Source organism: Rhinopithecus roxellana, chromosome 16 (genome assembly GCF_007565055.1).
Source record: "Rhinopithecus roxellana isolate Shanxi Qingling chromosome 16, ASM756505v1, whole genome shotgun sequence".
NCBI lineage: Eukaryota > Metazoa > Chordata > Mammalia > Primates > Cercopithecidae > Rhinopithecus > Rhinopithecus roxellana.
Genome location: NC_044564.1, coordinates 18263855 through 18278428, shown reverse-complemented (window position 1 = coordinate 18278428; position 14574 = coordinate 18263855). Strand labels below are relative to the sequence as shown.

General features: G+C 44.5%; 1 protein-coding gene across 2 annotated transcripts in view; it reads right to left on the bottom strand.

The window, feature by feature from the left end:
- NUP188 (nucleoporin 188) overlaps positions 1-14574 on the bottom strand; it is a 66718-nt gene that overhangs the window by 34976 nt on the left and 17168 nt on the right. Inside the window, exons 9-12 of one of the 2 annotated variants that reach the window (XM_030919094.1) lie at positions 6455-6666; positions 5656-5770; positions 4212-4412; positions 1312-1401 (exon numbers count right to left, since the gene is read on the bottom strand). In XM_030919094.1, the coding sequence (XP_030774954.1) occupies positions 1312-1401; positions 4212-4412; positions 5656-5770; positions 6455-6666 (618 nt within the window). The remainder of the gene's footprint in view (positions 1-1311; positions 1402-4211; positions 4413-5655; positions 5771-6454; positions 6667-14574) is intronic. The other variant, XM_030919095.1, reaches the window with a different exon arrangement.

Genomic DNA, 14574 nt, shown 5'->3' with positions numbered 1-14574 from the left:
GTTTCATCTTAAAAAACGTTTTAGGCTACATGCCATAGCTCACACCTGTAATCCCAGCACTGTGAGAGGCTGACAGGATGGACTGCTTAAGCCCAGGAGTTCAAGACTAGCCTGGGCAACAGAGTAAGACTGTCACAAAAAAAAAAAAAAAAAAAAAAAAATCCCACTGCGGAAGACTTACTAGCACCAACAAATGTCTGGGACAGATGTACCACAGAGTAAAAAAATGAGGTTACAAAATGGTATATATTTGGGAAGCCGAGGTGAGAAGACCACTTGAGTCCTAGAGTTCAAGGCAACTTGAGTTCAACTAGAGTTCAGGGCAACATACTGAGACCCTGTCTCTTAAAAAATAAATAAACAGGGCCGGGCGCGGTGGCTCACACCTGTAATCCCAGCACTCTGGGAGGCCGAGGTGGGTGGATCATGAGGTCAGGAGTTTGAGACCAGCCTGGCCAAGATGGTGAAACCCCATCTCTACCAAAAATACAAAAATTAGCCGGGCGCAGTGGCAGGCACCTCTAATCCCAGCTATTTCAGAGGGTGAGGCAGAAGAATCGCTTGAACCCAGGAGGCAGAGGGTACAGTGAGCCGAGATCACGTCACTGCACTCTAGCCTGGGCGACACAGCAAGACTCCGCCTCAAAAAAAAAAAAAAAAAAGAATAAATAAATAAAATAAACAGAAATTTTAAAAACAGTATATCCATGGCTGTTCTATTTCTAGAGAAGAATTACTCTATTTTCACCTATATACATATCTGGAAAATGGAAGGGAATACATCAAAATGTTAACAAGTTATCTATGTGATAGGATCATCCTTTTTTCTTTTTATCAGCATTTTCTGTTTTTTTTTTACAATTAACATTTATCACCTATATAACAGTAAATGAAAACAAGGCCAGGCACAGTGGCTCACACCTGTTATCCCAGCACTTTGGTAGGCCGAGGTAGGCAGATTACCTGAGGTCATGAGTTTAAGACCAGCCTGGTCAACATGGCGAAACCCTGTCTCTACAAAAAATACAGAAATTAACTGGGCAAGGTGGCGGACGCCTATAATTCCAGCTACTTAGAAGACTGAGACACGACAATCGCTTGAACCCAGGAGGCGGATGTAGCAGTGAGCCAAGGTCGTGCCACCACACTCCAGCCTGGGCGACAGAGCAGGACTCCATCTCAAAAAAAAAAGAACACCAGTAAACAAATTAACACATGAGGTAAATAGTATCAGATCCAACGGGGATATATTTTTGGGACTTGATTGCAAAGCTGGGCAGTAGAGACAGCTTCATGAAAGCCAGACACTACCTGCTGATTGCCCAATGTGTGCAGCTCCAACGAGGTCAGAACAAAAGAGAGCAGTCCATAGACACACATGCATGCAGTGCTGGTGGTGCACTGGAATGAGAAAGGAGTCAATGAATCATTCTGAGTAACACAACTCTTCCCCAGGTTCAACATAATCCTATCGCATTCATATATTCTTTGTAAACAAACGGAAAGGAAATCTGAAGCTTCATAATTTTCCTAATTTAGTTACAAGCTCAGGAAGACAAAGGGAGAAAAGAGGAAGCAGGAACCACAAATATTACAACGAAGTCAAGAATAAAATCAAAAAGAATTATTGCCAAAATCATCAAAGTTTGAGTGGGGAAGAAAACCATATCCAGCCTACAGAAAACAGTCTGCATATGGTAATGGGAATTGATATAGCACCTGAACGGCCACCAAGATAAGCCAACCAGTGACAAGTAGGGCCTGCTGGCTGAGTTTTCTTTCTTTTTATTTATTTATTTATTTATTTTTGAGACGGAGTCTCGCTCTGTCACCCAGGCTGGAGTGCTGTGGCCGGATCTCAGCTCACTGCAAGCTCCGCCTCCCGGGTTCACGCCATTCTCCTGTCTCAGCCTCCTGAGTAGCTGGGACTACAGGCGCCGCCACATAGCCCGGCTAGTTTTTTGTAGTTTTTAGTAGAGACGGGGTTTCACCGTGTTAGCCAGGATGGTCTCGATCTCCTGACCTCGTGATCCGCCCGTCTTGGCCTCCCAAAGTGCTGGGATTACAGGCTTGAGCCACCACGCCCGGCCTTCTTTCTTTTAAATTGGCTTTGTTTTGTACAGCAGTTTTAGGTTCACAGCAAAACTGAGCAGAAAAGTACAAAGATTTCCCATATATTCTTTGCCTCCACACGTAAATAGCATCCTACCAAAACAGTACAATTGTTACAACTGAAGAACTTTAATTGGCATTACTATTATCACACAAAGTCCACAGTGTACACTAAGGGTCACTCTTGTGTTGTACATTGTATGGATTTTTGGACAAGTATGACATGTATCCATCGTTGTAGTATAACATGGAATAGCTTCACTGCCCTAAAAATCCTCTGTGTTCTACCTAATTCAGCCCTCCTGCCTGCACCACTAGACCGTTGGCAACCCACTATTCTCTCTTTTTTTTTTTGAGACGGAGTCTCGCTCTGTAGCCCAGGCTGGAGTGCAGTGGCCAGATCTCAGCTCACTGCAAGCTCCGCCTCCTGGGTTTACGCCATTCTCCTGCCTCAGCCTCCCGAGTAGCTGGGACTACAGGCGCCCGCCACCTCGTCCGGCTAGTTTTTTGTATTTTTTTAGTAGAGACGGGGTTTCACCGTGTTCGCCAGGATGGTCTCGATCTCCTGACCTTGTGATCCGCCCGTCTCAGCCTCCCAAAGTGCTGGGATTACAGGCTTGAGCCACCGCGCCCGGCCCCACTATTCTCCTTAAAGTCTCCATGGTTTTGCCTTCTCCAGAATGTCACATAGTTGGAATCATATACTATGGAGCCTTTTTAGATTGGCTTCATTTATTACTAATATGCATTTAATGTTTTCTCCATGTCTTTACATGGTTTGATGGCTCATTTCTTTTTGGCAGTATATAAATATCCCATCATCTAGATGTACAACAGTTTAGTTATACTTACTGAACGACCTTTTAGTTGCTTCCGAGTTCTGCTAATTATGAATAAAGCTGCTATAAATGTCTGCGTGTATGTTTTTGTGTGGATATCTTTTCAACTCCTTTGGGCAAATGCATACCAACCAAGGAGTAAAATAATTGCTGATCTGGCCGCACACGGTGGCTCACACCTGTAATCCCAGAACTTTGGGAGGCCGAGGCGGACAGATCACTTGAGATCAGGAGTTCGATACCAGCCTGGCCAACATGGTGAAACCCCATCCCTACTAAAAATACAAAAATTAGCCGGGCATGGTGGCAGGTGCCTGTAATCCCAGCTACCTGGGATGCTGAGGCATGAGAATCACTTGAACCCAGGAGGCAGAGGTTGCAGTGAGCTGAGGTCATTCCACTGCACTCCAGCCTGGGCAATAGAGCAAGACTCAGTCTCAAAAAAAAAAAAAAAAAAGAAAAAGAAAAAGAAAAAATAATTGCTGAACCTGAGGTTTCATTTTACCGCGTCAAAACAAGCTCATTAGCTGGCACGGTGGCTCACGCCTGTAATCCCAGCACTTTGGGAGGTTGAGGCAGGTAGATCACAAGGTCAGGAGTTCAAGACCAGCTTGCCTAAGATGGTGAAACCCCATCTCTACTAAAAATACAAAAAAGTAGCCAGGAGTTGTGGCAAGCACCCATAGTCCCAGCTACTTGGGAGGTTGAGGCAGGAGAATCGCTTGAACTTGGGAGGCGGAGGTTGCAGTGAGCCAGGATCGCGCCACTGCACTCCAGCCTGGGTGACAGAGCGAGACTGTCTCAAAAATAAACAAACAAACAAGCTCTCTAAACTATGTCACTCAAACCCCAACATAAGACTCAAGAGAATTTCTAATTCATCTTGTTACAGTTGATTAAGTCCCCTGAAAGTGACTTCTCCAGTCAATATGGCCAAAGCTAACTTCTTAAGATATAATTTACTGGCAAAGAGTTCAAACCTTATCTACCATTTACTGGCTATTTTTGTTGCTTTGGGCAAATTACATCTCTCTGAGTCTCAATTTCCTAATGTGTAAAACAGAATGATAATCTTTAACACAAAGAAGGATTCAATAAGATAATGTTCATAAACATTTCAAACAACGTCTGATGATGTCTAAATGCTCTCGAAAGGTTACAACATGATCCCATTATCCACACCACCATTATAACTATTACATTATTAAAATGCTTCTGCCAGCTCACTCCCATGCTCACCACCCAGAGCCTTAAACTCACATCATTTCCCCCACTGGCAAGTGACTGGAGCAATCGGGTCAAGTACTGAAACACATTCAGCTGGATGGCTGTGCCACCTATCTTCCGGACCACACTACTTGTCTCTTCTGGGTTCAGAGTGTGACGGAGGAGAGCCCAGGCCAAAAGAACCGGGGCATGATGTGGAATGTCCCCAAAGGTCAACATTAAATGGTCCATATCCTAGTGAGAGAAAAAAACACATCTACATCTCTGAACAGAAAGCGTCAATATCCCTCGACCAGATTCTTCATCATGCTCAATAAGCAAGTCATAAAGAGTGGCCTCACTCTCTCATTCTGATATTTCACTTTTCTCAAACCCCCAGTCACCTCACTAATAAACTCCTCAATTACAATTACTCTTCCTTTTACCCACAAAATTTGTCTACTAATTTTATGTAGTCTTAAGATTATAAAATGCATGTTAAAATAGACACTCTTTCGAAATTTTACCCTGATCCTTCTCAAACTTTCTACAATCTGTCTTCATTTTCTATCTTCCTAACCATCTCATCTCAATGTTTTTCCCCTTTCCTTTTCTTTCACAGGCTCCCTAAATGCAGTCAATCCCCAGGGTTTTCTCCTTGGATCTCTTTTGTCCTTGTTCCATCTCCATGAATGAATCACTCTCACAGATTCAATTATCACCTTAGTATAGATGACTGATGAACCTGAGATTTCCTCCAGGTCTAATCAACTGTTTAACACTGTTGAGGCCAGGCACAGTGGCTCAAGCCTGTAATTCCAGCACTTTGGGAGGCTGAGGTAGGTGGATCACTTGAGGTCAGGGGTTCACGACTAGCCTGGCCAACATAGTGAAACCCCATCTCTGCTAAAAATACAAAAAGTAACCGGGCGTGGTGGCGTGTGCCTGTAATCCCAGCTATTCCAGAGGCTGAGGCATGAGAATCACTTGAACCTGGGAGGTGGAGGTTGCAGTGAGCTGAGATGGCACCACTGCACTCCAGCCTGGGTGACAGAGCAAAACTCTGTCTCAAAAAAACAAAACGGACTGGGCACGGTGGCTCAAGCCTGTAGTCCCAGCACTTTGGGAGGCTGAGGCAGGAGGATCACGAGGTCAGGAGATCGAGACCATCTTGGCCAACATGGTGAAACCCAGTCTCTACTAAAAATACAAAAATTAGCTGTGATCCCAGCTATTTGGGAGGCTGAGGCAGGAGAATCACTTGAACTGGGGAGGTGGAAATGGTAGTGAGCCAAGATCACGCCACTGCATTCCAGCATGGTGACAGAGCAAGACTTCGTCTCAAAAAAACAAAACAAAACAAAAACATTGTAGAACCTCCACATCACTGAACAATGTAGAGTCCCACAACACTGAAAATGTTATGCAGCAGGTCAGTAGTTGAAAGCTATTACTAACATAAACCCTCTGAAAAAAAAAGAGCCTATTCCAAGTTCACCTGACAAATAAGCCCATCCTGCGCAAACTGGTGCAGTTCTCTTCTGTCATCCAAAGCACACTTATGTAAGGACTCAATATCCATGCCCTCCACCAGGATGAGGGCACTGAAGTAGCTAGAAAGAAAAACAGTATCATCATGTTATATATCCTGTTCTGAAACTCACTAGAGACAAAGGTGAGATATAAGACACAGCAATATCAAAAAAACCTATTGGGCCAGGCATGGTGGCTCATGCCTATGATCCTAACACTTTGAGAGGCAGAGGTGGGAGGATCACTTGAGGCCAGGAGTTCAAGACTATCTTGGACAACAAAGTGAGACCCCATCTATACCACACAGACACACAAAATTAACTCGTATGTATCTTTGCTGACAGAGTGACCAGGCCCCCGATTGTGGATATATCCATGGTCATAAATATAGAAAAAACAAGAAATTTAAAGTCCATAGACTATCACCTGAAAGAGAACAGTGAGCATATATGCCTTATTTATCACTATCTTGTTAGCATTTGCATAGGGCTTGGCCTACAATAGTTGTTCAACGAATTTTTGTTGAATGGATGAACCCCTTAAATGAAGACAGTAAGTAAAAGAGCAGATTACAATACTCATTTTGAGGGCCCTCTCTCAATCCCAGTCTTTACTCCCTGTGTGAAAGGGAACGTGGTAATAGACCTATCTATTTCCCCACCCATTAAGTGAAAAGTACACCTACCCCCAACCTGCTTTCATACCACTATAGTATCAATGCTCTAAACACTACAAGTTCCATGATGTTCAATTCACTGACTTACCCAATCCGATCTACAAAAGGATCCATAGTCTCATCCACCAGGTGCCTATTGGTCTGCCTACTACCAAATCCTTGCTCTTTAAACATCTTGGTTAATACAAGTAGGTCACTGGGTGCCATCTCAAAGTATGCATAATAAAGGAAAATAATTTCTAGCAGCATGGACTGTTCCCGAAGACACTGAACAAACCAGCGAGACACTTGGCGCTCTGTCTGTACGATCGATGAAGAAAAAATGGCAGAGAAATAACGTGAGATTAAAAACAGTACTTAAAAAACATTTTTTAAAGAAAGGGTCTCAATCTGTCACCCAGGATAGAGTGCAGTGGCAGATTATGGCTGCTCAAACTCCTACACTCAACTGATCCTCCTACCTCAGCCTCCTAAATAGCTGAAACTACAGGCCCAAGCCACTGCACCTGGCCCGTATTTGATTTTTTTTTTAAGAGACAGATTTTTGGCTTTTTTTTTTTTAAGAGACAGGGTCTGACTCTATCACCTAGGCTGGAGTGCAGCAGCACAATTATAGCTCATGGCAGCCACCCCCTCACCTGAGCCTCCCAAGTAGTTAGGACTAAAAGTGAGCACAAACACGCCTGGCTCATTTTTTCTTTTTTTAAATCTTTGGGAGAGAAAGGGTCTTGCTAAGTTGCACAGGCTGGTTTTGAACTCCTGGCCTCAATAGATCCTCCTGGGAGGCCAAAGTACTAGGAATTATAGGCGTAAGCCACTGTGCTCAGCCAACCAATATATCTTTTCTTTTGAGAGAGGGTCTCGCTCTGTCACCCACAATGCACTGCTATGATCACAGCTCACTGCAGCTTTGACCCACCGGGCTCAAGCGATCCTCCTGCCTCAGCCATCCAAGTAGCTGAAACTACAGTTTAGCACCATGTCTGGCTCTTTTTTTTTTTTTTTGAGACGGAGTCTCACACTGTCACCTAGGCCGGAGTGCAATGGCGCAATCTCGGCTTACTGCAAACTCCGCCTCCCAGGTTCAAGCGATTCTCTTGCCTCAGTCTCCCAAGTAGCTGGGATTACAGGCATACGCCTCCACACCCACCTAATTTTTGTATTTTTAGTAGAGACAGGGTTTCACCATGTTGGCTAGGCTGGTCTCGAACTCCTGACCTCGTGATCCACCCACCTCAGTCTCCCAAAGTGCTGGGATTACAGGCGTGAGCCACAGTGCCCGGCCATGGCTAATTCTTTTAATTTTTGTTTTTGTTTTTTTTTTTTTGAGATGAAGTCTCACTCTTGTCCCCCAGGCTGGAGTGCATGGCACGATCTTGGCTCACTGCAACCTCTGCTTCCCAAGTTCAAGTGATTCTCCTGCCTCAGCCTCCCGAGTAGCTGGGATTACAGGCACCTGCCACCACGCCTGGCTAATTTTTTTCTTTTTAGTAGAGACAGAGTTTCACCATCTTGGCCAGACTGGTTTTGAACTCCTGACCTCAGGTGATCCGCCTACCTTGGCCTTCCAAAGTGCTGGGATTACAGGCGTGAGCCACCACACCTGGCCAATTTTTTAAATTTTTTGTAGAAGCAAGGTCTTGCTATGTTGCCAGGGCTGGTCTTGAATTCCTGGGCTCAACCAATCCTCCCACCTTCACCTTCCAAAGTGGTGGGATTACAGGCCTGAGCCACCACACACTCAGCCACAACAATGTATCTTAAAAATTATCTCCTATAAAGATATAGTAAAAATTTTCTGGACTAGCAGGGTGGCTCACATCTATAAGCCTAATGGCTCACATCTATGAGCCTAACACTTGAATACTTTGGGAGGCCAAGGTGGGAGGATTGTCTGAGTCCAGGAGTTTAAGACTAGTCTGAGAAACACAGCGAGACTCATCTCTACAAAAAGTGTTTAAAAATTAGCCAGGCATAGAGGTGCATGCCTGTAATACTAGCTACACTGGAGCCTAAGGCAGGAGAGTCGCTTGAGCTAGGGAGGTTGAGGCTGCAGTAGGCTACGACCATGGCCCTGTACCCTAGCCTGGGTGACACAGTCAGACTCTGTCACACACACACACACACACACACACACACACACACACAAAATCCCTATTTTTAATCCTTTTATGTGCATAATAATTCATTATGTGGATATGCTATAGATTATTCAACTAATACCCTCAATATTTTTAATACTACATAGTATTCCACTGCATATAAATGCCATCATTTATTTAACCTGATCACTTGGATGAGCATTTAGATTATTAACAATCCCTTGCTAATAAAATCATACTATTCAACTGACAAAACTAGACATTCTTTCCAGGTGTACAGGTACAATCACCAAGAAAGATCATAGGGTAGGCCATAAAACATGAGACAGTAAATTTTAGAAGACTAAAATGACAAAAAATGTGTTCTCAGATAAAAGAACCAAATAAAAACATTGGGAACAGTAAGATGTTTCGTCTGGTATAGTACCTCACACCTGTAATCCCAGCACTTTGGGAGGGCAAGGTGGTCAGATCCCTTCAGCCCGGGAGTTCAAGACCAGCCTGGGCAACAGGGCAAAACCTGGAGCATGCTTGTAGTCCTAGCTAGTTGGGAGGCTGAGGTAGTAGGATTACCTGAGCCCAGGAGGTCAAGGCTGCAGTGAGCTGTGATTGTGCCACTATACTCCAGCCTGGACAACAGAGGAAGAACCCATCTAAAAAAAAAAAACAAAAAAAAGATATTTACGAAAAACATCCAATATTTGCACATTAAATCCAGAGTCTCACTCTGGGTGACAGAGTGAGACTTCCAACACACACACACACACACACACACACACACACACACACACACACATCCATTAAAAAAAGAGAGGAGGCCAGGCGGTGGTTCACGCCTATAATCCCATCACTTTGGGAGGCCAAGGCGGGCGGATTTCGAGATCAGGAGATCAAGATCATCCTGACTAACACAGTGAAATCCTGTCTCTACCAAAAATACAAAAAATTAGCCAGGCGTGGTGGCGGGCGCCTGTAGTCCCAGCTACTTGAGAGGCTGAGGCAGGAGCATGGCGTAAACCCCGGGAGGCGGAGATTGCAGTGAGCCTAGATCGCATCCCTGCATTCCAGCCTGGGTGACAGAGCAAGACTCCGTCTCGAAAAAATAAAAATAAAAATAAAAATAAAAAAGAGAGGAAAAAAATATATATATAAAATAAAGAACAAGGCTGGGTATACACACACACACACACACACACACAGAGGCAGAAATCGATTTTAAAAAAAGAGAGAGAGGACGGGCATGCTGGCTCACGCCTGTAATCCCAGCACTTTGGGACGCTGAGGCAGGCAGATCATGAGGTCAGGAGTTCAAGAGCAGCCTGGCCAACATGGTGAGACCCCCGTCTCTACTAAAAATACAAAAAATAGCTGAGCGTGGTGGTGGGCAACTGTGATCCCAGCTACTTGGGAACCTGAGGCAGGAGAATAGTTTAAACCCGGAGGCGGAGGTTGCAGTGAGCCAAGATCACACCATTACACTCCAGCCTGGGCAACAAGAGTGAAAATTACATATATATATATACACACGTACACAGAACAGAAATCAATTAAATATAAAACATCATAATAAAGAAAGCTGGTCGGACGCGGTAGCTCATGCCTATAATCCCAGCATTTTGGGAGACTGAGCGGGGCAGATCACCTGAGCTCAGGAGTTCGAGACCACTCTGGGCAACATGGTGAAACCCTGTCTCTACTAAAATACAAAAAAAAGCTGAGCTTAATAGTGCGCACCTGTACTCCCATCTACTTGGGATGCTGAGGCAGCACAAGAATCACTTGAGTCCTGAAGGTGGAGGTTGCAGTGAGCCAAGATTACGCCACTGCACTCCAGTTTGGGCTACAGAAAGAGACCGTCTCAAAAAAAAATTTTTTTTAAATAAAGAAAATTGAAGACAAAACTATCATTATCAGAAATGAGTAAGGGCACAGCACTAGACTCCAAAGAGAGTAAAAGGATAAGAAAATAACATGAACAGCCTTAGGTAAATACATTTCACTAGTGAAATGAAATGAACAAATTCCTTAAAAGACACAAATTACCAAAATTGTCCCAAATAGAAATAGGAAACTTGAATAGCTCCGTATCAATCAAGGAAAACAATTCAGTATTTAAAACTTTGTTAGAAACTTGATGAAAATGTTAAAAAGAGATCAAAAAAAATTTAATCAATAAATAAAATAATTAAAAGCCTTTCCACAAAGAAAACTCCAGGCCCAGATGGCTTCACTGGTAAATTCTATCAAACATTTAAGGATAAGCTCCAAAAGGCAGGAGCCATAATAGACAAAACTGAAAAAAAAATTTATCAAAACTTAAAATTTTGGCTGGGCGAGGGGGCTCATGTCTGTAATCCTAGCACTCTGGGAGGCTGAGGCAGGTGGATCACCTGAGGTCAGGAGTGAGACTAGCCTGACCAACATGGCGAAGCCTCATCTCTACTAAAAATAACAAAAATAAGACAGGTGTGGTGGCACATGCCTGTAATCCCAGCTACTTGGGAGGCTAGAGGCAGGGGGAATCCCTTGAACCCGGGAGGCAGAGATTACACTTAGCCAAGATCGTGCCACTGCACTCCAGCCTGGGTGACAGAGTAAGACTGTCTCAAAAACAAAACAAAACAAAACAAAACAAAACACTAAAATTAAAATGTTGGTTCTTGGAAAGATACAGTCTAGGAGCAGTGTGGCTCATGCCTGTAATCTCAGCACTTTGGGAGGCACCAAGGCAGATAAACCATTTGAGCTATGGAACTTAAGACGAGCCTGGGCAACATGGCAAAACCATCTCTACAAAAAAAAAAAAAAATTAGCCAAGTGTGGTGGTACCCGCCTGTAGTCCCAGCTGCTTGTGGGGCTGAGGCAGGAGGGTCACTTGAGTCAGGGAGGTCGAGACTGCAGTGAACCAGGTTCCCACCACTGGATTCCAGTCTGAGGGACAAACCGAGACCTTGTCTCAAAAAGAAAAAGAAAGATAGAGTTAAGGTGGGAAAAGACAAGCCAGTAGGTGAAAGAAAATAGTTGTGAAACATCTATCTGGTAAACAGCTTACATCTACAATACTGTATATAAAGAACTCTCACAATTTGGTAAGACAAACATCCACGAAAAACAACGGGATAAAAAGTCAACAGACACTTGACTGAAGAAGGTATAATAAGCACGTGAAAAGATGTTCAACATCACTAGTCATCAGGGAAATACAAATTAAAACCACAATGAGGCCAGGTGCGATGGCTCACACCAGTAATCCCAGCACTTTCGGAGGCCAAGGCCAGTGGATCACAAGGTCAGGAAAGTGAGACCATCCTGGCTAACACGGTGAAACTCTGTCTATACTAAAAGTACAAAAAACTAGCTGGGCATGGTGGCATGCCTGTAATCCCAGCTACTCGGGAGGCTGAGGCAGGAGAATCGCTTGAAAGCAGAGGTTGTAGTGAGCTGAGATCATGCCACTGCACTCCAGCCTGGGCAACAGAGCGAGACTCCGTCTCCAAAAAAAAAAAAAAAAAAAAAAAAGCATATGGTGTGTCAGCCGGGCCCAATGGCTTACCCCCATAATCCCAGCACTTTGGTGGGTTGAGGCAGGCAGATCACCTGAGGTCAGGAGTTCAAGACCAGCCTGACCAACATGGAGAAACCCAATCTCTACTCAAAATACAAAATTAGCTGTGCATGGTGGCGCATGCCTTTAATCCCAGCTACTCAGGAAGCTGAGGCAGGAGATGTGCTTGAACCTGGGAGGCGGAGACTGTGGTAAAGCAAGATCATGCCACTGCACTCCAGCATGGGCAACAAGAGTAAAACATCGTCTCAAAAAAAAAGAGTATGATGTGTCATAGTAGGCCAGGCGTGGTGGCTCACACCTGTAATCTCAGCACTTTGGGAGGCCAAGGCGGGCGGATCACCTGAGGTCAGGAGTTCGAGACCAGTCTGACCAACATGGAGAAACCCCATCTCTACTAAAAATACAAAATTAGCCTGGTGTGGTGGCGCATGCCTGTAATCCCAGCTACTTGGGAGGCTGAGGCAGGAGAATCACTTGAACCTGGGAAGCAGAGGTTGTGGTGAGCCAAGATTGCACCATTGCACTCCAGCCTGGGCAACAAGAGCGAAACTCCATCCCCAAAAAATATATATATATGGTGTGTCTTTCCCTTTGGTTATGTCTTTTTTTTTTTTTTTTTTGAGACAGAGATTGCTCTGTTGCACAGGCCAGAGTGCAATGGCATCATCTTGGCTCACTGCAATCTCCACCACTTGGATTCAAGCAATTCTCCCGCCTCAGCCTCCTGAGTAGCTGGGAGTACAGGTGCATGCCACCACGCCCAGCTAACTTTTGTATTCTAATTTTATTTTTCTGAGACAGAGCCTTGCTCTGTTGCCTAGGCTGGAGTGCAGTAGCGCAAACTCGACTCACTGCAACTTCTGCCTCCTGGGTTCAGGCAATTCTCCTGCCTCAGCCTCCCGAGTAGCTGGGATGAGAGGCACACATCACCATGCACAGCTAATTTTTTTTGTATTTTTACTAGAGACGGGGTTTCACCATATTGGCCAGGCTTGCATTTTTATTTTTTATGGTTTTTTCCTCTTTTTGAGACGGAGTCTTGCTCTGTCACCCTGGCTGGAACACAGTGGCACAATCTTGATTCACTGTAACCTCTGTCTCCTGGGCTCAAGTGATCCTCCCACTCCAGCCTCCCGAGTAGCTAAGACTACAGGTGGGTGCACCACACTCGCCTAATTTTTGTATTTTTAGTAGAGATGGGGTTTCACCATGTTGGCCAGGCTGGTCTTGAACTCCTGACTCAAGTGATCCGCCCACCTTGGCCTCCCAAAGTGCTGGGATTATAGGTCTGAGCCACCGTGCCCAGCCAATTTTTGTATTTTTAGTAGAAACAGGGTTTTACCATGTTGGCCAGGCTTGTCTCGAACTCCTGACGTAAAGTAATCTGCCTGCCTTGGCCTCCCACCGTGCTAGGATTATAGCCACTGTGCCCAGCCTCAGTTATGTCTTCTTTTACACCTTTTATAGCATTTTTAAAGTTCTCTTCATTTAGATTTTAAATTGTCCTAAACTTATTCCCGGGAATTTTAGGCTTGTATTACAATTTCATGCTTCTGACTGCAAACTCTCCAAGGACAGGAATGTTATATGTATGAACGGACCCTTTTCATCCATTAACTATTTTTTAAGTAGCTGTGTTTTTTATGTGTTTTAATAAGAATGTATTATTTTTAAAACAAACAAGGTCACGCTACAATCTATAGATGCAAACTGGTTTAGAAATTAGGATAAAATAATCAGACTGGTGTTACACACTGAGCAGAAAATAATAAGATGAAATATTAAGTTCAGAATTCTATTAACCACTAAACAAATTTTAGGTAAGAAATGAAAGTAATGGGATTGCAAAAAAGTCAAAGTCAGAATTAAGTACTACTAATTAATGTCATCAATATTTTGATTTATATGACATGTTCAAACTTTTCTCAAGAATGATAATCTAGGCCGGGCGCGGTGGCTCAGCCTGTAATCCCAGCACTTTGGGAGGCCAAGGTGGGTGGATCATGAGGTCGGGAGATTGAGACCATTCTGGCTAACACGGTGAAACCCCGTCTCTACTAAAAAATACAAAAAACTAGCCGGGCAAGGTGGCAGGCGCCTGTAGTCCCAGCTAGGGCGAGGTGGCGGGCGCCTGTAGTCCCAGCTACTCGGGAGGCTGAGGTAGGAGAATGGCGTAAACCCGGGAGGCGGAGCTTGCAGTGAGCTGAGATCTGGCCACTGCACTCCAGCCTGGGCGACAGAGTGAGACTCCGTCTCAAAAAAAAAAAAAAAAAAAGAATGATAATCTAGGTCAGGCGCAGTGGCTCACGCCTGTAATCCCAACACTTTTGGAGGCTAAGGCAGGCAGATCACCTGAGGTCGGGAGTTCAAGACCAGCCTGGCCCACATGGTGAAACCATATCTCTTATCTCTACTAAAAATACAAAAAATTAGCTGGGCGTGGTGGCAGGCACCTGTAAACCCAGCTACTTGGGAGGCTGGGGCAGTAAAACCACTTGAACCCTGGAAGCAGAGGTTGCAGTGAGCTGAGACTGTGCC